This window comes from Asparagus officinalis, chromosome 3 (genome assembly GCF_001876935.1).
Source record: "Asparagus officinalis chromosome 3, Aspof.V1, whole genome shotgun sequence".
Lineage (NCBI taxonomy): Eukaryota > Viridiplantae > Streptophyta > Magnoliopsida > Asparagales > Asparagaceae > Asparagus > Asparagus officinalis.
Genome location: NC_033796.1, coordinates 51,274,106 through 51,296,905, shown reverse-complemented (window position 1 = coordinate 51,296,905; position 22,800 = coordinate 51,274,106). Strand labels below are relative to the sequence as shown.

The 22,800-nt window shown below is 42.3% G+C and overlaps 2 protein-coding genes across 2 annotated transcripts; one reads left to right on the top strand and one right to left on the bottom strand.

Annotated features, from left to right (window-relative positions):
* On the bottom strand, nt 216-22,581 carry LOC109834097 (cyclic nucleotide-gated ion channel 2-like). The gene is made up of 8 exons (XM_020402007.1): nt 22,464-22,581; nt 20,460-20,675; nt 12,864-13,189; nt 11,814-11,925; nt 11,198-11,434; nt 10,995-11,081; nt 10,053-10,549; nt 216-580 (listed from the first exon to the last, which is right to left on the bottom strand). The coding sequence occupies exons 1-7, from the start codon at nt 22,536-22,538 to the stop codon at nt 10,064-10,066; spliced, it is 1,539 nt and encodes a 512-aa protein (XP_020257596.1). The 5' UTR covers nt 22,539-22,581; the 3' UTR covers nt 216-580; nt 10,053-10,063.
* LOC109835101 lies at nt 3,199-4,308 on the top strand. Its single transcript, XM_020403098.1, has one exon. The coding sequence runs from the start codon at nt 3,199-3,201 to the stop codon at nt 4,306-4,308; it is 1,110 nt and encodes a 369-aa protein (XP_020258687.1).

Here is a 22,800-nt window from a genome sequence, read left to right as displayed (position 1 = left end):
CATTCTCACAAATATCCTAATGTATTCAACTGTAAAGATATACACGGATAAATGAACTGTAACCAAGACGAGACATCATGTTTCTTTGTTTCTTTGGCATTCTACTCGAGATCAATGACAGAATTAAAACAATACATTCAAAATTGCTCTCGACCCAAATGTAAGGAGGAGGAAAAAAATGAATAAAGATTGTTAATTTCATAAAGTTCTAACTCATATTATATATTTTCTGTTGTATCTTTCTTCTTTACCCAAGACAACAAATGCAATCACATGAAATTGCATCACGTTTAAGCCTAATTTTCACAAATTTCTCCAAGTCCAACTCCATCTCTTGATTTTCTTTGCAGATTAAATCATTTTCTTTTCTTATTACTTCCATGATTTCCTCAGTCTCTCTAATCAATTCGACTAATGCTTCATTCTCAACCTTTAAATCTTCATTCTCTTGCTTGACAGTACGTAATTCTTGATCATGTTTACTACGTAGTTCTTGATCATGTTTATCCTGTAACTGACTTCCTGTACCTGACCTCTCTGAGTCTGTCTCAGCTTCTAGCTTCGGCAATTCCATCATTTCCTAAAGAAAAAAGGGTAAATTTCACAAATCTATTATCACCAAGTATTATCGAGTTTGCACGAAACTACCATAAACTAGTAGAGGATGGCTATGATTTATTTTGAATGAAGTGTGGGGAAGAGAATAGTTTCAAAGATAAAAGTCATAATTATATTTCGATGACTCATAAACATAGTAAAATACAAAGAAATAATTACCTTACACCAAGGGATCAAACTTGGGGCCTTGGTGATCTTCCCTATTTGAAACTTGCAATTTTTAGATCTTCACTGAGTATTTGGCTTATCTCTCTTTTGATACATCAATTCGTAGGCCATAAATAGAGAAATAGAGAGGGAAAATTTTCAAGTTATAAATTCTTTGATAATTTTTGTATTAATATTGTTTCCTAAGATAGAAATGAGCGTACAACTCCTTATTTTTGTATATATTAATTTCACGATGCATGAATCGGCAAGATTTAGCATGACATGCTTGATTGTTTTCCATAAGTTAGCTCGAGGTTCAATGCACAAGCAAAAGGTACGAGAACTAGGGCAGAAGTTTTGTTGGGCGCAGAGTCACGCCCACCGTTGCGGGAGCGATATCACCTAAGAGATAGCCCTGACTTTTGTAGTCACAAAAGCACAAGGTAACCTCTATATTCTTGTTTTTCAAAGGAAACTAGAATAGATAGTGAAATTCTTATTTCTCAAAGGAAACAAGAATTGAAAGTGATATATTTCATCAAAGTAAAATATACACTCTTCCTCTCATCAGTTCTAAGACTGAAATGTCGAGGGAACCTACAAGCTATGGTAACTCACAGTAAAAGACGAGACAACAGATTTACGTGGTTCGGCAAACTTGCCTACGTCCACGGGAGGGGGTTTTAATTATGAGAAGAATACCAAACTATTACAAGTTCTCTCTCAACTCACTCTTTCTTTTATCTCAAAACTCCACTCAAGAGATTTTCCCCACACCAACTCAACTCACAACCACCTCTATTTATAGCAAATGGAGGGGGGCAGATATGAAGCATTTTTTTGGCGGGCACAAGCGGCGGGAAAAGAAAATCCCGCACTTGAACTCGTGTACGAGCACGAGCTCAGGCGGCGCGCGTGCTCGAGATGTCTTCGACCGCGTCGTGGGCATGCAGGCGCAGGGCGACACGACACGGGCGCACGAACTCGAGCCCACGACTTGTCGTGGCCAAAAGTGGCGCAGCGCAGATGGCAGGCGCCCACGAAACCCCACCCACGTGGGTGGGCCCCCCTGGTCCCCCGCGTCCATAATTCTTCACCTCGTACATCATTTGATAAACCTCAAATTTTGGACGAATACCAGAAGAATTCCCACGAACTCCACCAGAGAGATACAGGCCAAAAAACCAGGCCAAACCAGCTACGTCACTATACCGCGACTGTCTACGTACCCTCCACCGGGATCAAGCTAACCGTAGTTCTGTAGTTATTCTTCAACATAGTCACCACCTCACCTTCATCACCGACCCGAAGGGCCATGCCCTCTTAGGCAGATCAACACGGGCTGATATAAAACAAGCCCAAGTAATGCTGGAACTTACTACCCGTGACCATCTTGGTTAACATGTCCGCGGGATTCTCATTCGTATGCACCTTCATGAGAGAAATATCGCCTTCCTCTATGATTCTCATTCGTATGCACCTTCATGAGAGAAATATCGCCTTCCTCTATGACATCCCGCACAAAATGATATCTGACGTCGTATGCACCTTCATGAGAGAAATATCGCCTTCCTCTATGACATCCCGCACAAAATGATATCTGACGTTGATATGCTTGGTACGAGCATGGTGAACTTGATTCTTCACCAAATGAATCGTACTTTGACTGTCGCACCACAAGTTCACACTCTCCTGCTCAATCCCCAAATCGTCTAGAAGACCCCACAACCACAATGCTTCATTCACTCCCTCCGCCATGACCATGTACTCGACCTCTATTGTAGAAAGTACCACTGTAGCCTGCAACATCGATCGCCAACTAACTGGAGCCCCATGTATCCTACATACATAACCATCGCCGTCTATCTAGATCGCCTGCATAATCTGAGTCCACATACCCGTCGACCTGACATGTATCTCCACCAAAACACATACCAGTATCCACGGTACCTTTTAAGTATCTCAGGACCCATTTCACCTCTTCCCAGTGCGTCTTTTCCAGATTCGCCATGAATCTACTGACCACACTAACCGCTTGTGAAATATCTGGACGTGTACACACCATTGCGTACATCAAACTACCATCTGCACTAGCATAAGGGACACGCTCCATGTGTGTCTTATCTTCCGCTGTAGTGGGAGATTGTTTACCTGAAAGCCTAAAGTATGGAGCCAATGGGGTCACCACCGACTTTGCACTTTGCATCCCGAACCTCGCGATCACCCGCTCTATGTAGCCCTTCTGACTCAAGAACAATTGCCAGTTCGCCCGCTCTCTTCTAATCTCCATACCCAGTATTTTCTTTGCAGCGCCCATGTCCTTCATCTCGAACTCTTTGCTAAGTTGAGATTTCAGCTTATCTATCTCCACCTTGTTCTTCGATGCAATAAGCATGTCATCCACATACAAAAAAAGATAGATATTTGGGCATGCCACAGATCTCTAAGAGGCTCTCCTTTCTTGATTGCTCTCCTTTAATATCTAAAGTCTCTGATCAACTCCAATCTTGGCAGAACAGGAGACATTTGTCATATGCGGGAAGAATCCAACTAATAAAATCTGTTATCATGGGAATTCAAATCTATTGGACAAGCAACTATATCCTTCCGATAAAGGTTTTGGAAAAGATTGATAAAATGTGTTCTGCTTTCCTATGGGGGAACAAAATACATTTAGTTTCCTGGTCAGAAGTGTGCAAGGATAAAGAACATGGAGGATTGAGTCTCTTCAATGCCAGGTATTGGAATTATTCAGCAGGTATTAAACTACTATGGATGATACATACTAAAAAGGATTTACTGTGGATTAAATGGGTCCATGAGAACTATTTACAAAATCAGAGTATTTGGCAAATTCAACCGAGGAAGAATGACTCTTGGATGTGGCGCCAACTCTTAAAAGTGAGAGATTTGGTGATAAGCAGATTTGGAAGTATGGGGAATATTCAAGGTGTTCTAGATAGCTGTCTCAAAGATGGTAACATTCAAATCTCTTCTATATACAAGGCCATTTCTTACTCTTCAGCTACTGTAAACTGGTCGAAGTCAGTTTGGGGGGGCTTGCACTATCCCAAACACTCTTTGATTATGTGGCTTGCCATCCTCTCGAGGCTGCTGACTAAAGACAGACTATACCGCATGAAGATCTTGGAAGCTAATCAGAATCAATGTGTATTGTGCACAGGCTCTGCAAACAGGCCTGAATCTAAAAATCACCTCTTCTTCGAGTGTCAATACTCAGCTTCTGTCTGGAATGATATGATGGAATGGTTAGGCTTTACTTGGAGATCATGTGATTGGAATTGTGTGATGAATTGGTTTAATAACAACCTGAAGGGGTTAGGATTTATGAAGAAGGTGAAGAGAATGGTGCTGTCAGCAACAATATATTGGATATGGAAGGAGAGGAACTCAAGAATTTTTCAGCAAAAATGTAGAAGCTCCGATCAACTTGTGAGGGAGGTGAAGATTTCTGTCCTTATGAAAGTGCTGCAGGAAAAAGTTCCAGACCATTTGAGAGAAAGAATTAATAGATTGTAAATAAGTTAGTTTTTTGTTCTTGGTTGCCAGACCATTCTGGTTCTTGATGTGCTCTCATTTCAAAATTGGGAAAATGAATAAAATTTTTTCATTTACCAAAAAAAAAAAAGATAGATATAATCACCTCCACGAAACTTCCGAATGTAAACACGACAATCATAGTCGCTTCGGGAAAACTCATGCTTCAGCATGAAGGAGTCAAATCGCTTGTACCACTATCGTGGAGATTGCTTTAATCCGTAAAATGACTTCCTCAAGCGACATACATGTTTCTCCTTGTCCTCAACCTTGTAACCCTCAGGTTGATGCATATAGATCTCTTCATCCAAGTCTCCGTGCAAGAAGGCCGTCTTTACATCGAGTTGTTCCAGCTCAAGATCACCATGAGCAACAATACTCAATAGAACCTGAATAGAGGTATGTTTCACCATCGGAGAAAAGATCTCATTATAATCCACACCTTCTCTTTGTGCAAACCCCTTGGCCACTAGCCTGGCCTTGTACCTTGTACCACCGAGCTCTGAAGGATCTTCCTTTCTCTTATACACACTTACAACCAATAGCTTTTCTTCTTACGGGCAATGAGACCACCTCCCATGTTTGGTTCTTCCGAAAAGATTCCATCTCCTCCTCCATCGCAGCCAACCAACTCTCGCTATCTTTATCCTGAATAGCTTCCTTGAAGGAAACTGGCTCATCTTCCTCTACCAAGAGTGTGTACTCAACCAAATTAACCTGTCTATAGTGCTTTAGGGGTTGATCAGCCCCTAGTTTCTATACCTACTTGTATGCTCGTTTTGGCCTAGTGGAAGCCAAGCTATCCTCGAGCTGTTGTTGTTGTAATACCTGTNTCTCCTGCTGAACCTCCTCCTGCTCAAGCTCATCATCTACCTGATTTTCCACTTGAACACGACTAGAACCTGGTTGGTCTTTAGGTTCTATATCAATAACCTGGGACTTAGAATTCCCAACAATCTCAACACCATCATCCTTGGGCATCCTAGCAATCATGAACTTCTCATCAAAGGTAATGTCCCTGCTGATCATGAACTTCGAATCTTCTGTACACCAAAGGCGATAGCCTTTTACACCCTTTGCATACCCCAAGAAAATTACCTTCTTGGCCCTCGCGTCAAGCTTTCCCTCGTTGACGTGATAGTAGGCGGTACACCTAAAGATTCGGAGCCTCTCATAATCTGCATGCTCCCCTGACCACACCCAATAGGGTGTATCACCATCCAATGTCGAATGTGGAGATCGATTCACTATATAGCAACCCGTAGCAGTCGACTCTGCCCACCATCTTTGCCCAAACAAGCATAAGATCGCATACTCACTGCTTTCTCCCGTAGTGTTCGGTCCAGTCTCTCCGTGACCCCATTTTGTTGTGGTGTAGATCTTACTATCCAGTGTCTAGAAATTCCTTCCTGATCACAGAACTCCTTGAAAGCACCATCTGTATACTCTGTATCGTTATCAGATCTCAGTGTCTTCAATTTCTTGCCCGTCCTATTCTCAACCATCGCATTTCACTTCTTGAATGTCTCAAATACCTCATTCTTATGCTTTAGGAAATAAAACTAAGCATACCTCGAATGATCATCTATGAATGAGACAATATCTGGAACCACCCTTGGAAGTTGTCGAAGCTAGACCCCAAACATCCATGTGCACATAATCTAGTATCCCTCTGCTCTTGTGCTTGCTCCTAAGAAACTGGACCCTGTGCGCCTTTTTATACACACAATGCTCATAAAAATCCATGCAAGGTTTCTTCAGATTCTTTAGCAAACATTCTTTACCAAGCAGATCTAGACCCTTCTCTGACATGTGCCCAAGCCGCCTATGTCATAACCGTGTGTGATCACATGGGTCTCCACCACTTCTTTCAGCTCCAACTGTTGCATCTCCCGTCACAGTTGTACCCGAGAGAGTATATAGATTACCGTGATGAACACCCTTCATCACTGTTGGGGAACCTCGAACAACCCTCTTCACTCCATTCTCTGTTACAATCTTGCAACCCTCGGAGTCCAAAGCACCAACTGAAATAAGATTCTTCCGCAAGTCGGGAACGTGCCTTACATCCGTCAAGGTTCGAGCCACTCCATCATGCATCTTGATCTTGATATCGCCTAGTCCCACAGTTTTACAAGCATGGTTGTTCCCCATCAATACTGTTCCACCATCAATGCTCCTATAGGTAGTAAACCACTTCTTATTTGGACACATGTGGTAAGAGCAACCAGAATCAATTATCCACTTCCCGGAGGTATCCTCGCCACCCGTGACGACATAGCATTCATTATCGCTCCTTTCCCCTGAAGCGTAGCTCGCCTCTTCCTTGCCTTCTCGTCTTTCAGTTTTGTTGTTGTTCTTCTTCCCACCTACTCTCTTGTTAGGACAATTGACTTTGAAATGCCCTAGCTCACCGAATTTGAAACACGATCTTTCCACAAGAGGTCTCGATTTAGATCTAGACTTTCTTCCCTTGCCTTTTCCTCGCTCATTGCCTCTTTCTCTGGCAAACAGTCCCTGAGCTTGTTCCTTGTTACCACCAGTGGCCATATCACTAGTTGTAATTTTTTGAAGATTATCTGATAGAAACGCCGTTCTAGTCTCATCCATCGATAAACTGTCACCCACAAGCATCAGTGTTTGAACCAGATTCTCATAAGACTTTGGCAGAGATAGAAGTAGTAGAAGTGCCCGATCCTCGTCTTCCACTGTCATCTCAATGTCTTTCAAATCCGATAAGATCCTATCGAACTTGTTGATGTATTCCCGGATTGATGAACCCTCCTCCATCTTGCAAGTATACAATTTGAATTTTAAATTAATCCGGTTCGTTAGACTCTTCGTCATGAATGTGCTCTCTAATTTTAACCACACGCCCGTAGCCGTTTCCTCTCCTTCCACCAAGAAAGCTACATCCCTTTCAAGGCAAAGGATAATCGACGTCCGTGCTTCCAGATCCAACTCCTCCCAATCCTCATCAGACATATTTTTGTTCTTCTCTTTTCCAGCCAAAGCTTTGTGTAATTTTTTACGAAATCAGCGAATTTTTCATCTGCATCCTCCAATAGGAAAAATCATTTTTCCAACTTTAATTGTTGGGCGCAGAGTCACGCCCACCGCCGCGGATACGATATCACCTGAGAGATAGCCCTGACTTTTGTAGTCACAAAAGCACAAGTCAAGCTCTATATTCTTGTTTCTCAAAGGAAACTAGAATAGATAGTGAAATTCTTATTTCTCAAAGGAAACAAGAATCGAAAGTGATATATTTCATTAAAGTAAAATATACACTCTTCCTCTCATCAGTTCTAAGACTGAAATGTCGAGGGAACCTACAAGCTATGACAACTCATAGTAAAAGACGAGACAACAGATTTACGTGGTTCGACAAACTTGCCTACGTCCACGGGAGGGGATTTTAACTATGAGGAGAATACCAAACTATTACAAGTTCTCTCTCGACTCACTCTTTCTTTTCTCTCAAAACTCCACTTAAGAGATTTTTCCCCACACCAACTCAACTCACAACCACCTCTATTTATAGCAAATGGAGGGGGCAGATCTGAAGCATTTTTTTTGGTGGGCACAAGTGGCGGGAAAAGAAAATTCTGCGCTCGAACTCGTTTACGAGCACGAGCTCAGGCGGCGCGCGTGCTCGAGATGTCTTCGACCGCGTCGTGGGCATGCAGGCACAGGGCGACACGACACGGGCGCATGAACTCGAGCCCACGACTCGTCATGGCCGCAAGCGGCGTAGCGCAGATGGGCAGGCGCCCACGAAACCCCACCCACGTGGGTGGGCCCCCCTGGTCCCCCGCGTCCACAAGTTTTGAGTGTTTAATGTACAAGCTAAATTATTCTTCAATATTACCTTCTACTTGCTAAAGCATAGAACTACAAAAGACCCTTTACAGTCCCAAAATGCATAAATAGAGTTTATCCCAAAAAATGTGTTGGATAGGGAATTCCTAATCTATTTTGGTAACATGAGGTTATTAGGATTCCTAGTCTACTTTGGTAACATGAGATTATTAGGATTCTTAATCTATTTTGGTAATAGGTTATTAGGATTCCTAATTTGATTTGGTTTTGGTTTAGAATTCCTAGTATGTTTATGATTTTAGGATTTCTATATATATGGAACAATTGGAAGAGAGATTTTGTCGGAGAAGAAAAATTGGGGATATTTGGAGCACAGAAAAGAGGTATTTTCCGAGCTATTTGTTTAGAGTTTTGTTTGGAGAGATTAAGAGCTTGTTGGTGAGATTAGTTTGTTCCTTCGAGTGATTTGTAATCTCAGTTTGTACTCTTTCTCTATTAGTGAAAACCCCTCATCCCCTTCTTGCCCCGTGGACGTAGGCAATTGCCGAACCACGTAAAACTATTGTGTTTGGATTTGTGTCGTTGTTTTGATTTGTTTGGCCTTTATCTCGACGTTTATTTGATTTGGTTCTCGAAGCACGCCCGTTTGGTTGTCACGCTTCCGCGACGCGCACAACAAAATGTAGATCCTAAACCAAATCGATTCAAAATTGTAAATTACTAACAAGAATCCCAATTTCTGTTTAAGTCCATTATTCTTTTTAATCTTTTCAATGCGAGAGTATAATCATATAAATATGAATTCCCAACATTCTACCCTTTATTTGTTAATAAATTTTAATCTTCCGCATAAAACTATGGACTTGAAAACTTTGGACGACGTTTATCATCTGTGCACATGATTTTCAGCCTAAACCAATAATCATGCATCATCTAATAAAATATTATTTTCATCCCTAAAACTCACCCACAACATCCAATAAAATATTATTTTCATCTAACAACTCATTCACATCATCTAATAAAATATTATTTTCATCTAACCACTCATCCATCACATCTAATAAAATATTATTTTTATCTAACAACTCATCCATCACATCTAATAAAATATTATTTTCATCCAAACATCACTCAACTCATCTCTTTTCATCATTTCAAATCACTCACATCATCCAATAAAATATTATAACAATTCACCTCATCTCATTAACATTTCATTTCTTTGTTTTCATCCCAAAAAGTTGTGAAAACACTTTTCTTAATCTTGGATCATATCACCCAATAATACAATGACAACTCATCTCATCTCATTTCATTTCTTATTTTTAAGAATGAACCAAACCAAAAGAAAACAACAAACTACAGGAACTAGGTTTCTTATAATTCATTTCCTTATTTTTTTCGCCAACCAAACAACATCAAAACTAGTTTTCTTAAAAAATCACTCACATCATCCAATAATAATATGACAACTAACATCATTTCGTCTCCATTTTTTTGATTTCCTTCTTTTTTTAGCCAACCAAACACTCCCAAACTAATTCTTCATTTTAATAGTTTTTCATTTCTTTGATTTCCCTCTTTTTTTTTAGTAAAACAAACAGGCCCTAACCCTCCCACTTTTATCATAACGTCGTACCTTTGACAATATCCGCATTATTGTTGGATAAATAGGACGTACTTGTATTATTAAAAGAATTGCTTTTCATGTTGTAATTACAACATATGAATCCCATAGTTTTCTTAGATCCGATACTATTCATTTATTACAGAGGAGGTCGGTATAAGAAAGAGCCACAAGTGTTAAAAAAAAACCAAATACCACTGATCCAGCTTGATACCTAATTACGAAGATACGAAATCATTTCATCTAGAGTAGAATCATTTTCAAATATATATACCTCTGATTCTTTCACTCAAGGTGATCATGAGGCCGGAGGGACATGAACATCGCCGCGTACTGCCGAAGGCGGCGGTCACTGTCGCCAAATTCCGGCGGTTCGACCACCGCGCCCCTCGTCCTCGTCCTGTATCGACGCCAAGCAAGTTGAATATTAACAGCTGCCCATGTTCTCCAGTTCGACGAGTAGTATCTCGCAGTTCTCTTCAGCCTCTCGTTCGCGAACCTGTATCTGAAATGTTCGGTTATGTACCGGAGATGAGGCGCGTCAAGAGCGAAGGCTTCGGTTGGTTCGATGCACTCGAATGTGGCGGACGAAGCGGGGAGGCGGTCGAGGAAGGGGCGGCGGAGGCACCATGAGAGGAGCTCGTCACCCAGGAAGTTTCCTGGCCCAAGCATGCATGTTGCGACTACGCCCTTGCTTAGGGGCTGGCTGCTTTTTAGATGGCCTTTTACAACGAAGACCATTCTTTGCACCGGGTCACCTTCTCTGATTACCTGGGTAAATGTTTGACCAGACCAAATTAACACAAAAGCTTAAGCCGTTTTTTCTAGTTCTTTCCCATAGGGAACTATTACTCGTATATAAACTTAGGAGCGGTATAAACTCAAGATTTGATTCTAGGGTTATTGCACATAGACACCTGCAGTATCATCGATTTGCATTTACTACCTTTGGTAGTTTCGTTTTGCAGATAGATCCCAGGGTTTTTTTTTTTTTTTTTTGACTCTTTGCACTTACTGATATTTTAGCAGATAAGGCCCCTCGGTGAAATTGGTTAGTCTTATCTGAGGGTAAAAAGAGTAAAGAAAAAAAAAAAGCTCCGATGAAACTACAGGGACAGTAAGATCAAAACAACGATACTAAAAGGAGTCTATAAATGTGCAATTCGCCTTCAATTATATTACGTGTCATAACACCTTCATGGATCACATTTTGTACCTTTTCATTCTTGGAGAAAACCAGAGGTTGAACTCTGTCACAGATGTTGTCGAGTATCAGTTCGTCCAAGTTGTGGAACAAAGGCACCTGACAAACGAGTAGTAAACTGGTCAGTTCATGAATACTATATCGATCCTATACATTTCAATGAATATTGTGATCTTACATCTAAAATCTCCAAAGTTTCGTTGTTGTAAAGTTACCTGCTTAATGAGATCTAGGCAGAGATAACGCTTGATATCTCGCCTGAGGCCTTCAGGCAAGTCTTTGATCATCTCCATTACATCCTCCCCTCTCATCGTAGCCCATCTCTGGCGCTCATATTGGCGAACTCTCTGCCTAAAGCGAGAGGGAAGTTGTCTCCTCTTCATCCACCACTCCATGTCTCGGCATCTTAGTTGCATTTTTCTCTTTCTCGCCATTACTGCGTGTAAGAACACCTAGCATGCCAAATATATTAACAAATAGAGGCATTAATGATCCCATTATAGCATTAAAATGGATAAATTCCACGAACCCTCTTTTAAGTTTGGTAGATTTTGAGATAACCTCTCTACATTTTAAAATGTCACTTAACCCGAATTAAGTTTAGGCCGCATTAAGTTTAGGGTGTTTCAGAAATCCTCCCTTAAGTTTGACATTTTTGTTATTTGGACGCACATGATTTTCACGTGCACAGTCGGATCTAGCAATGTTTATTAAGGGGGTAACTAACAAAATTTAAGGGGAGTTAAGTGACATTTCTAAAGTTTGTGAGGGGGTTATCTGGTGGTTTTGTGAAATTTACCCCTTTATATTTCTTTCCATATGTAGGATTACCTGAATGTTACCAATCAACAAAGTGAACAGCATCAGACCGCTCAGTGTAATGATTATGCTGAAGATCACTTCTAGCCAGTTGCTTGTAGGTTCGAGATCATTACCAAAAGTGCTGCAATAGAACATTGAGTTAGATGAGGAAAATCTAATAGACTAATATGAACATATCTTGCTTGAGATTGTAGCAACAGAATTTAACAATATACGGCTCAAAATTGCAGAAGCTCAAAGCACTTCGCGTCTTAAATTACTCTGCAGTAAGTTATGTCTAGGTCCAAGGTTTTTGCAACAGAAAATCAAAAGAATTAGGATTAAGATAAATAGAAATACAATTACGGAAGGACATAGTTACATAACTACAGTCTCCTAAACTAAGGAAAGTGGCCATATCAGATGAATACCTAATTATCTTGTAGTGTTTATATATTGTAACAGTATGATAAATATAATCTCTGTATATGTAATGCATGCCTAGGATTTATTAGTCTAAGGAATGACCTAAAGATGTTCCTACTCCGCCTAATAAGACTGGATGTTCGAAAATATTATGTCTTTTCCATGTCAATCTTAATAATCACAAATTTCAATTTCAATGTACTCTTCTATCCTGAGAGTTTCTTGAGGTGTAATTAAATGTTCACCTAATATCCAGTCTATAAGCTTTTTATTTGAGAGATTACAAAACATGGAAGATTTTTCCCCTGTGAAAATTGCATGCTTCATTCATATTTTGTACGTGTGCAATGTGCAACGTTTCATTCATATTTTGTACATGTGCATTAAATGTGCTGAAACACTACTAAATATCAAGCGCTATTGAGCAGGTACAAAAGACTCAAAACCATGATTTCTTATAACAAATTATAGATGTCCATGAAACAAGTTTGATCCTGACGTGTGGATTCAACCGTGCTAAACTGAAAACTATTTTCCGCTGCTAGAATGTGTCGGAGAATTCTCGAAGCATGAATATGTAATATAAAGCTAAAGCAGATTTGATATCAGTGATTCAGTGATGACCGTGTTCTTGCGTTTAGTCAGATATTTCACCTGAGCGTCATAAGGCCCCAAAATATAGGATAAAGGATCTTGACAGCAAGTGAATTGCTTGAAACAACAGGGAGCGCCCAGTTGTATATCCCGTAAGGGAATGGCCCATTAACATTCAAACATGCTGAATTATTCTGCATCCCGACACTCGTCAAATTACTCTGACATTCTAGTTCGTCCAAGCCTGAGGGTAATGGAAGACGGTAGCAGACTTCCTTGGAGCAGGCCAACGACACAAGGTCGCAATTGTTGTTCTTCTCGCATTCCTGTTGGATACAGGATGCAACGCGCTGAATGGCAAGAACGTACCAGCACCCCCCAGCGACCTAAGTATACAACAATGTGAAATTTCAAATTCCTTGATAATTTACAATGAGAGTCTAAATATCTGATGGATCACAAGCTTTCCATTGTGAACGTTGCATGTTTTATATTTACTCAGTTGTAGATTGCTGATTAGGCCTCGTTATTGATCTATCCATTGTGAGTTGTTAATCAGTCCTAGTTATAATAGAGTTCTAGTTAGAATAGAATACTAGTTAGGATAGTTTTTCTAGTTATTGGATAAGATTAGAGTTGTAATCTTATTCCTATATATATGTAAACAATCTTTGTAAGTAGTAGAACGTGAAATAAAAAGAAAACTCCAGAAAAGTTCCTGCCTCTCTCCTCTGTTCGTTCTCTCTTCTCTCTGTTTACAGGTTCTCTTTTGTGTTCACCAACAAATCAGATCCTGAGCTCTCAATTGGCTGTTGTTCGGTCCCAAAAGGAAAGGTCCCAGGCTCTGTTTTCGGCCAATAGCAAGTGCAGGAGCAGAGACACAAAACTTCCTGCAGTAAAGTCCCGTGGGTGGTTATTTGGTGTTCGGTTTCTCCAAAATCAGGTAAAGAAGCTTTGCTTTCAGGTTTTACAAAGCTTTCAGGTCTTGTATTTCGGGCCGATCCTATTGCAAAAGCCAACAAGTGGTATCAGAGCGGTGTATGCTTAAGTACCAACCAAGATCTGAAGAGATGACGAGTTCGGAGAAGATGACGACCAAGGTGGGTTCGCTCACTCTTCAATACCCGACGTTATCGAGGGACAACTATGCTTCGTGGGCGATCAAGATGAAAGTCTACATGAAGGCTCAAGACGTGTGGGATGCCATTGAGCCCGCGGCAGGCGCGTCCGTGGAACACAGGAAGGATCAGATGGCGTTGGCGGCCATCTACCAGGGGATTCCTGAAGAGACTTTGATGGTGATCGCAGAGAAGCAAACGGCAAAAGAGGCATGGGAGACGTTGAAAACTATGCACCTAGGAGCGGATCGTGTGAGGAACGCGAAGGTGCAGACCTTGAAGTCCGAGTTCGAACTTCTCCGGATGAAGGAGAATGACAACGTCGACGATTTTTCGACGAAGTTGACAGGAGTCGTCAACAAGATCCGGGCTTTAGGCGGCGAGATGGAGGAGAACTACGTCGTCAGAAAGCTACTTCGGGCGGTACCGGAGAGATTCCTTACTATCGTCTCCACGATTGAACAGTTCGGGGACATCGACGACATGACACTCGAGGAGGCGATCGGGCGCCTCAAAGCCCACGAGGAGAGGGCACGTGTTTTTCGAAACAACGTCGACGATCACCTATTGTTGACACATGCGGAGTGGCAAGCAAGGGGCAAGAAGAGCAACGGAAACACCTTCTCCACACAGGCGAGTAGTGACGGCAATGGACGAGGCCGTGCACGCGGAGCAGGACGTGGACGAGGCCGCGGCCAGGCAGGCCGTGGTGGCCAGTTCGGCCGAGGCAGAGGCCAGGGAGGCCAGTCTGACCGTGTGGGTCAGGCAGGCCGCGGAGGAACTCAGGGAGGCCAGGTGGGCCGGGGAGGTTTCGGCGGCATAGGAGGACATCCGGGAGGCGGCTTCGGACATGGAGGTGCAGCTCGCCAGGAAGGGGAGAGAAGCACAAGCGGTGGTCGAGACAAGTCCAACATTAAATGCTTCAATTGCGGAGTATACGGGCACTTTCAGTCGGAGTGTCACAAGCAACGCCGCAACCATGAACAGGAGGCTCATCTCACCCGTGCATATGACGAGGAGCCAACCTTGATGATGGCTATGTTAGAAGAATCGTCAAGTGTTATTTTACTTAATGAGGAGAAGGTGATGCCGGATTTACTTACAGCGGGGGAGGCACACGTTGACAACAACACATGGTATCTTGACAACGGAGCTAGCAATCACATGACCGGCCACCGAGACAAGTTCAAGGAGCTCGACGAGAACATCAAGGGAACCGTCAAGTTTGGTGATGGATCCGCGGTAGAGATCAAGGGGAAAGGCTCAATCCTCTTTCAGTGCAACAACGGCGATCAAAGGCTACTACCTGAGGTATATTATATTCCAAGTTTGAAATCTAACATTATTAGCCTTGGTCAGATGACTGAAGATGGAAGCAACGTTGTGATTTCTGGTGAGTTCCTGAGGGTGTTTGATAGGAACGGTGCTCTCTTGATGAGGGTGACACGTTCAACTAACCGATTGTACAGGATAGAGTTAAAGACTTGCAAGCCGGCGTGTTTGATGGCGAACATTAACGATCCAGCTTGGTTATGGCATGCTCGCCTTGGGCATGTCAATTTCTTCGCCCTCAAGATGATGACTGATAAGAGGATGGCTTCCGGATTGCCGAAGATCTTGCACCCGAATCAACTATGCGAAGGATGCCTTGTCGCCAAACAAGCAAGACTGTCGTTCCCTTCGCAAGCAAATTTCAGAGCTCAGAAGCCGCTGGAGTTACTACACGCTGACCTATGTGGTCCTATCACCCCATCTACACTTGCTGGGAACAACTACTTCCTTCTTATCGTTGATGATTTCAGCCGATGGATGTGGGTATACATGTTGAAGGCCAAGAGTCAAGCTTGTGAAACCTTCAAGAAGTTCAAAACAGAGGTTGAGAATGCATGTGACCACAAGGTGAAGACATTGAGGACGGATCGTGGTGGGGAGTTTTTATCAAAGGAGTTCACCAAGTTATGTGAAGAATACGGCATCAAGCGTCATCTCACTGCACCGTACACCCCGCAACAAAACGGTGTAGTGGAGAGGCGTAACCGCACGGTGATGGACATGGCGAGAAGCCTACTTAAGAGCATGCATATGCCTGGAACCATGTGGGGCGAAGCGGTTAGGCACGCGGTGTACATCCTCAACCGACTACCAACCAAGGCGTTGCACGACCACACACCCTACGAAGCTTGGTTTGGTAAGAAACCCCACCTAGAACACTTGAGAGTTTTTGGATGTATGGCGCATGTGAAGATTGCAGGTCCTTCTCATAAGAAACTCGACGACCGGAGCACGCCAATGGTGTATATTGGGGTAGAAGAAGGAAGCAAAGCGCATCGCCTATAACGACGCCTCAACATAACAAGACTACGTGCAGCAGGGTGTTCGCGTTTGAGGAAGGAAAAGAGTGGGAAGGAGCCGAAAGGAGTCAGAAAGATAGCACCCAGCTGGTTTATGGAATAACAGTGAAGGCGACAACTGCAGCCTGTCGACCCACAAACCGGCCGCATGTCTGCTGCAGTCCAAAATGGAGCAGCAAGCAGAGCCGATCTGCTGCAGTTTTGTTCCTGGAACAACCTGCTGGCCGCAACAGCCCCTGCAGGAACTCGTCTCGCAGGCGGCGGCTGACGCGGAAGACGACCGCTGACAGCCGGCACAACCGAACAGTAGCTCCATGGCAGGAGCTGCTGCTGCTGCACTGCTGCAGGCCAAACACCCGCAAAATGTTGGCATTGTTGGCAGGCGAACGCAGGGTAGTTTGCTCACGCTGGTCAGAAACTGCAGCGGAGGCCAGCGACGCCCACTGTTTTGGACAGCGTTCGCCCCCTGAAAGCCTCGCAGTTTATGAAACTCCTGTTACGGCTATTCGATTCCTTGCGGACCATCTTATGGCGGAGACGGAGGTGATCACGCTTCCTGCAGAGGGAAAAACATGTTCTGAATCTCTGAAGAACGCTACGAACCTATCTCCGAGGCTGGCATCAGATTCAAGAATGGAGGCAGCGATGGAGAAGGAAATGGAGGCCATCGAGAAGAACAAGACTTGGATACTCACGGAGCTACCGCGAGGTTCTAAACCCATTGGTCTCAAATGGGTGTACAAGCTGAAGAAGGACAATGAAGGCAACATTCTCAAGTACAAAGCAAGACTTGTAGCAAAAGGGTACGTCCAGCAGCAAGGCGTGGACTTTGATGAGGTGTTTGCACCTGTGGCGAGGCTTGATACCATCAGAATAATCCTCGCCATATCAGCACAGAATGAGTGGGAGGTGCACCATCTGGATGTGAAGTCGGCATTCTTCCTAAATGGTGATCTCCAGGAAGAAGTGTATGTGGTTCAACCTGAAGGGTTCGTTGTGAAGAATCAAGAGCACAAGGTCTACAAGCTTTCAAAGGCACTCTACGGTCTACGCCAAGCACCTCGGGCATGGAACACGCGCCTCGACAAGTGCATGAAGGGCATCGGATTTGCAAGATGCACTCAGGAGCAGGCGGTATACACAAGGAGTAACAGAGGGGATACACTCATTGTTGGCGTGTACGTAGATGACTTGATCGTTACGGGCTCGAGGGCGGATGAGATAAAGTTTTTCAAGCAACAAATGATGAAGGAGTTCGAGATGAGTGACCTTGGATTGCTTTCCTATTATCTTGGTATCGAGGTGGATCAGCGAGATGATTGTATTGCACTAAGGCAGGCGGCCTATGCGAAGAAGGTTTTGGGTCAGTTCGGCATGATGGATTGCAACCCGACGCAATATCCTATGGAAACAAAGCTAAAGCTTGGAAAGGATTCTGAAGGAACACCGGTGGACGTGACGGAGTATAGACGCATTATCGGATCTTTGAGGTATCTAACTCACACCCGACCCGATATCACATATGCCGTGGGGATTGTGAGTAGATACATGGAGCACCCTACAGTTTTGCATAGACAGGTTGTCAAGCATATTTTGAGGTACGTGAAGGGTACTATGTCCTACAGATTGGTGTACAAACGAGGTCGAGGCAATGAAGAGTTGGTGGGATTCACTGACAGTGACCTTGCGGGAGATGTTGATGATAGGCGCAGCACAGGCGGCATGGCATTTTATCTAGGTGACAGTTTGGTCACTTGGACATCACAGAAGCAGAAGACGGTGGCATTATCATCCTGCGAGGCAGAATTTATGGCGGCAACTGCAGCAGCGTGCCAAGGCTTGTGGTTGAGGACTGCAGCAGCATGCCAAGGCTTGTGGTTGAGGAGTTTAATCAGCGAGGTGATTGGGAGTGAGCCCAAGCCGGTCACACTCTTCGTTGACAACAAGTCCGCGATTGCCTTGATGAAAAATCCAGTTTTCCATGGAAGAAGCAAGCATATCGACACACGGTTTCACTTCATTCGTGAGTGTGTTGAGCGAGGACAGATTAAAGTGGAGTTCGTGAGCACGAGCGAGCAGCGAGCGGATATTCTTACGAAGGCACTAGCGAGGGTGAAGTTCATCGAGATGCGGGAGCTTCTAGGAGTAAGGGACTTAGAGTCTAGTCCAGATTAAGGGGGAGAATGTGAGTTGTTAATCAGTCCTAGTTATAATAGAGTTCTAGTTAGAATAGAATACTAGTTAGGATAGTTTTTCTAGTTATTGGATAAGATTAGAGTTGTAATCTTATTCCTATATATATGTAAACAATCTTTGTAAGTAGTAGAACGTGAAATAAAAAGAAAACTCCAGAAAAGTTCCTGCCTCTCTCCTCTGTTCGTTCTCTCTTCTCTCTGTTTACAGGTTCTCTTTTGTGTTCACCAACAAATCAGATCCTGAGCTCTCAATTGGCTGTTGTTCGGTCCCAAAAGGAAAGGTCCCAGGCTCTGTTTTCGGCCAATAGCAAGTGCAGGAGCAGAGACACAAAACTTCCTGCAGTAAAGTCCCGTGGGTGGTTATTTGGTGTTCGGTTTCTCCAAAATCAGGTAAAGAAGCTTTGCTTTCAGGTTTTACAAAGCTTTCAGGTCTTGTATTTCGGGCCGATCCTATTGCAAAAGCCAACATCCATGTGATTTCTTTTTATTTATTCGTAAAATAGGCCTTCTTTTTGAACTTTTGGATTTCAATTTTTCATCTTATCCTTATAGGCCTTCATTTAATGCGAAATAGTGGCTTCTAATAGGATGCCCTGTGCCTGAGTGACTGCGTCGGATGTAGACTTCCCCATCTTAGTCACCTCTTAAGTTCTATATGAAGCTTCTCTTAGTGATTAAGTTCATTATTGACAAGAGACGAGATATTGATAAGTAACTCAGATTTATTTTTTTTATTTGTATTTTTTTATTTTTTATATGAATTTAAGACCATAAACCAATGTTTCTATGAGTTAAATGTAGACAACGTCGAATGTCAAGTTGCAACCTCCACGCCTTTAAAAGTTGGTACACCCATCGCTAAAGTTATTTATATCATCATGTGGAACAAACTGTTTGTAGCTTTCACGTCAGTAATTGTCTTACTACATTTATAATTTTTAAAATATGACACATTCAGGCCCCGTTTGGCAAAGAGTTAAGAAAGAGGAATTAAGGAGAATGATTAACATAGTTAGCCCATTCGATAATCTGAATGACTAAATTATTAACCCCTTATAAAAGTTTTATTTTAACCCTTATGATCATTTGAAGTGTTTGGGAATAATAAGGATTTTGACTAATTTTTTTTTTATAATTAGAAGGGTTAACTCTTAATCCTTCTAAATAGGAGTATTAGTAAACCCCTTATTTTGAGGGGTTAACTCATTTCAATCCCTCTAGAGGGGTTTGTTGGATATTTTATTAAAGAAAAGACAATTTAACATGTTTTACATATTTTATTTTCCTCAGCAATTAATACGTGCATAATGGCTATATATATAATTATGACGAACGTTACCATATTAATTACGGGTTTATTGCGTAACGGTCGACATTATGGCGTACGTTACTGTATTGATTGCTAGGATTTGTAACGGCTCTCTAAGACCCCTATATAAGTAGCCCTTCACATTCTCAGAAAAACAACAAGAAAAACAACAAGTCTCTTCTCTCCTCTTCATATTATTTTTTCATAGTATTGGTTTTATTTTTGGGCAACTTTCTTCATCTGAGCAGAAGCTCTGTACTCTCGCCCGAGTACAGAGGCCGGTCGATTCCGGGGGTTTTTACCGCTAGGGGAGAGGGGATCATCTGCGCTAGGGCGATAGGCGGGTCCTCAATCTTCTAGGACAGTGAATACACTACTGCTCCCGATCAGGCCAGATTTAATTATTTATTTTATTCGGATTTATTTCATGCTATAATCTTAATTATTTGACAAATTTCCAACAGGGTTAGCTTAATCCTTCTATATTTTTTATGTTTGGCAAATTATGGATGGTTAACTCACTTTAACCCTTGTATATATTTTTGTGTTTGGCGGGTTAAGAAGGGGTTAAGTCTCCTTAACCCCTCACTTAACCCTTCTAAACTGGTATATTACATTTTGAGCATTCCAAATAACGCACATGCTGAGATAATCAAATATAGCAACTTCATAAATACACTTACATGTGATGCAATGAAATAGGCAATGAGATTAAGCGCAAATCCCCACCAGATTGTTCCAAAGATGTAACCAGTGACCTTCTGCATCCTCCTCATTATACAAATACTGTGGTATACCTTGGGAAGAAATTGAAACAGGAACATCATCAAAAGTATTGACATTATGAGCTTAATTTGTTCTTCTCTTATCAGTTTTGGTACCACCAACCAGAATATTGCCTGAATGAAATAGAACCAACATGAATTAGTACTTGGAACCACAAAATTATGTACGGGAGATGTAGAAGAATTTATTTGCAATCAATAAACAGAGCAAGGCTGTAAATATCGAATATCGGGGAAATATCGGATGACTAATATTCATATCGGATTGCAGAAATCGGGAATATGTGGTAAATATCGGAATGCCGTAACGGATGTTTGCATATGTAGTATAACACACTAAAATGTAATTTCAACATACTTAGTGAAATCTAGGCATACAATAGATAAATAACATATGTTTAGGATCACTAATCAACCTTGTAAAACAAACAAAAGTACAAATCAAAGTTGCAACATTTCGTCTAATTTTTTTAGGCCAAAATGTCATTTGAAACTACAGGTGAAGCCAAATCTAGTCTTCTTTTTGTTGTTAGGATATTATGGAGATCTTCTAAGGCTCTGAAAAACATAGTTTTCATACAGTTGTAATGTTTTCTGTGCAGTAGCACAGCAGTCATTAGTTCGAAATCAAAAGACCTTCATAAAATATATTCATTGGGTTTAAACCCATTCGCATTTTAGCTTTATTAGTAAACTACCATAAACTTTCCCAAAAGTCGAAGTAGCAACAGAGTACAACACTGAGTATTCCGTTACCAGCCAAGGGAGTTCAAAATATTCTACCCTACAGGTATTTAATCTAGCATTCTAGCATCATTATCATATACGACTGTGGCGTACACACGTTTGTTTCATTTCCACTCGTACGCTATTGTTCCACAGGTCGCGGTCAGCGTACGAACCATAAACACGATACTCAAACAACATATCAAACATATGTTTTTTTTCTCAAAAATAATTTCAATCGCAAATAATATACATCTTGTAGTTTGGCAAGACGACACAAACAAAGCCCTCTGCACTTTACCAGTAATCAGAGTACATGCCTGTGTTTGTTCGGCTGAAAGCGCCAAGCGTTTGTTTGCTGCTGTTTTACAGCAAAAAAAATATCCCGCACAGATCAAAAACGTCTGGCGCTCCTCGTGATCTGTTTTGTTTGTACACGGTGGTACGATTAATGCTAGGATCACTAGCGAGCGGTCCAATTTTGTCCTGTGTTAACAAACACTTCCCCATTATGGGACCCAGTTTCTGTGAAGGGAAGCAGATGAGTCCCCTTCTCCGGACTCTATTATTGCGTTCCTCTCATGAGCCTGGACCAAACCCGGATCAAAACCTAGCTAGTTGGCTTGATTTGAGTTGGCCTCGGTCACGTTGAGACACCCAGGGTAAGTTTTGTGCATTCTCTGTGACCTAAGGCCGAACTTGATCTAGTTTAAGTTGCTATTTTTATACCTCGCTAGAATTATATATAATGATCATAAGATCTCTTCGAAGTTGCGTCACTTGCTTTTTTTATTCAACAGAAAACCTTAACACTCATTTAAATAATAAACTTACGTGATTAAAGAATTTATTTCTCCACTATCCGTCTGCTAGTAATTATGGGAAGAATTTGAATCCCAATTGTAGACTCACGGACTGCTTGGCTGAAAGATACGTAGTCATTTGTTAACTAGTAAACTTGGCCAACATGACAATAAAGTTACGCACTATGCGTATCTTTATCCAAATCACACTAGTTACATATATATTCATTCCAAGTATAGCTAACATACGCCTCCTACGACAATCATAGCATTCTCCCCTAATTAATGATACTACACAAACATTAGTTAATGATGCTATAATCATGATCTAAGTTAGTTTAATTAATTAATTGGTCAATTAGATGGTGATCACCTGAGGCACAGGGAGAATGACAAAAACATCGAACCAGAACCCCTTCACCGACCTCACATAATGCTCCGCGATCATCCTTGCATCCCACACCAGCTTCCGCACGAACCGAACCACCAGCGACTCCTCGACACGTACGCCATCCTCAGCTGCAGCCACAACGTGCGCCTACCTGCACCACGTCGCGCATGTGCGCAGCACCGTCACGATCACCGCCAGCCCTCCGTCCATGTACAAGCACGCGCCCCTCCCCGCCCGATCGACAGCGAGTAGAAAACAGCGGGTCGACAGCGAGGGCGACCGCCCGAGCCAAAAGGATAGCCCGTTCCATTGCGGACCC

Bases quoted from the DNA above. Each gene is read 5' to 3' on its own strand.
- LOC109834097 (XM_020402007.1), bottom strand. From the start codon at position 22,538: ATGATCGCGGAGCATTATGTGAGGTCGGTGAAGGGGTTCTGGTTCGAT. The intron at 20,676-22,463 runs GTGATCACCATC...TATTTCATTCAG, and splicing joins TCATTCTCCCTGTGCCTCAG to GCAATATTCTGGTTGGTGGT. The intron at 13,190-20,459 runs GTAAGTGTATTT...TTGTATACTTAG, and splicing joins CCTATTTCATTGCATCACAT to GTCGCTGGGGGGTGCTGGTA.
- LOC109835101 (XM_020403098.1), top strand. From the start codon at position 3,199: ATGCCACAGATCTCTAAGAGGCTCTCCTTTCTTGATTGCTCTCCTTTA.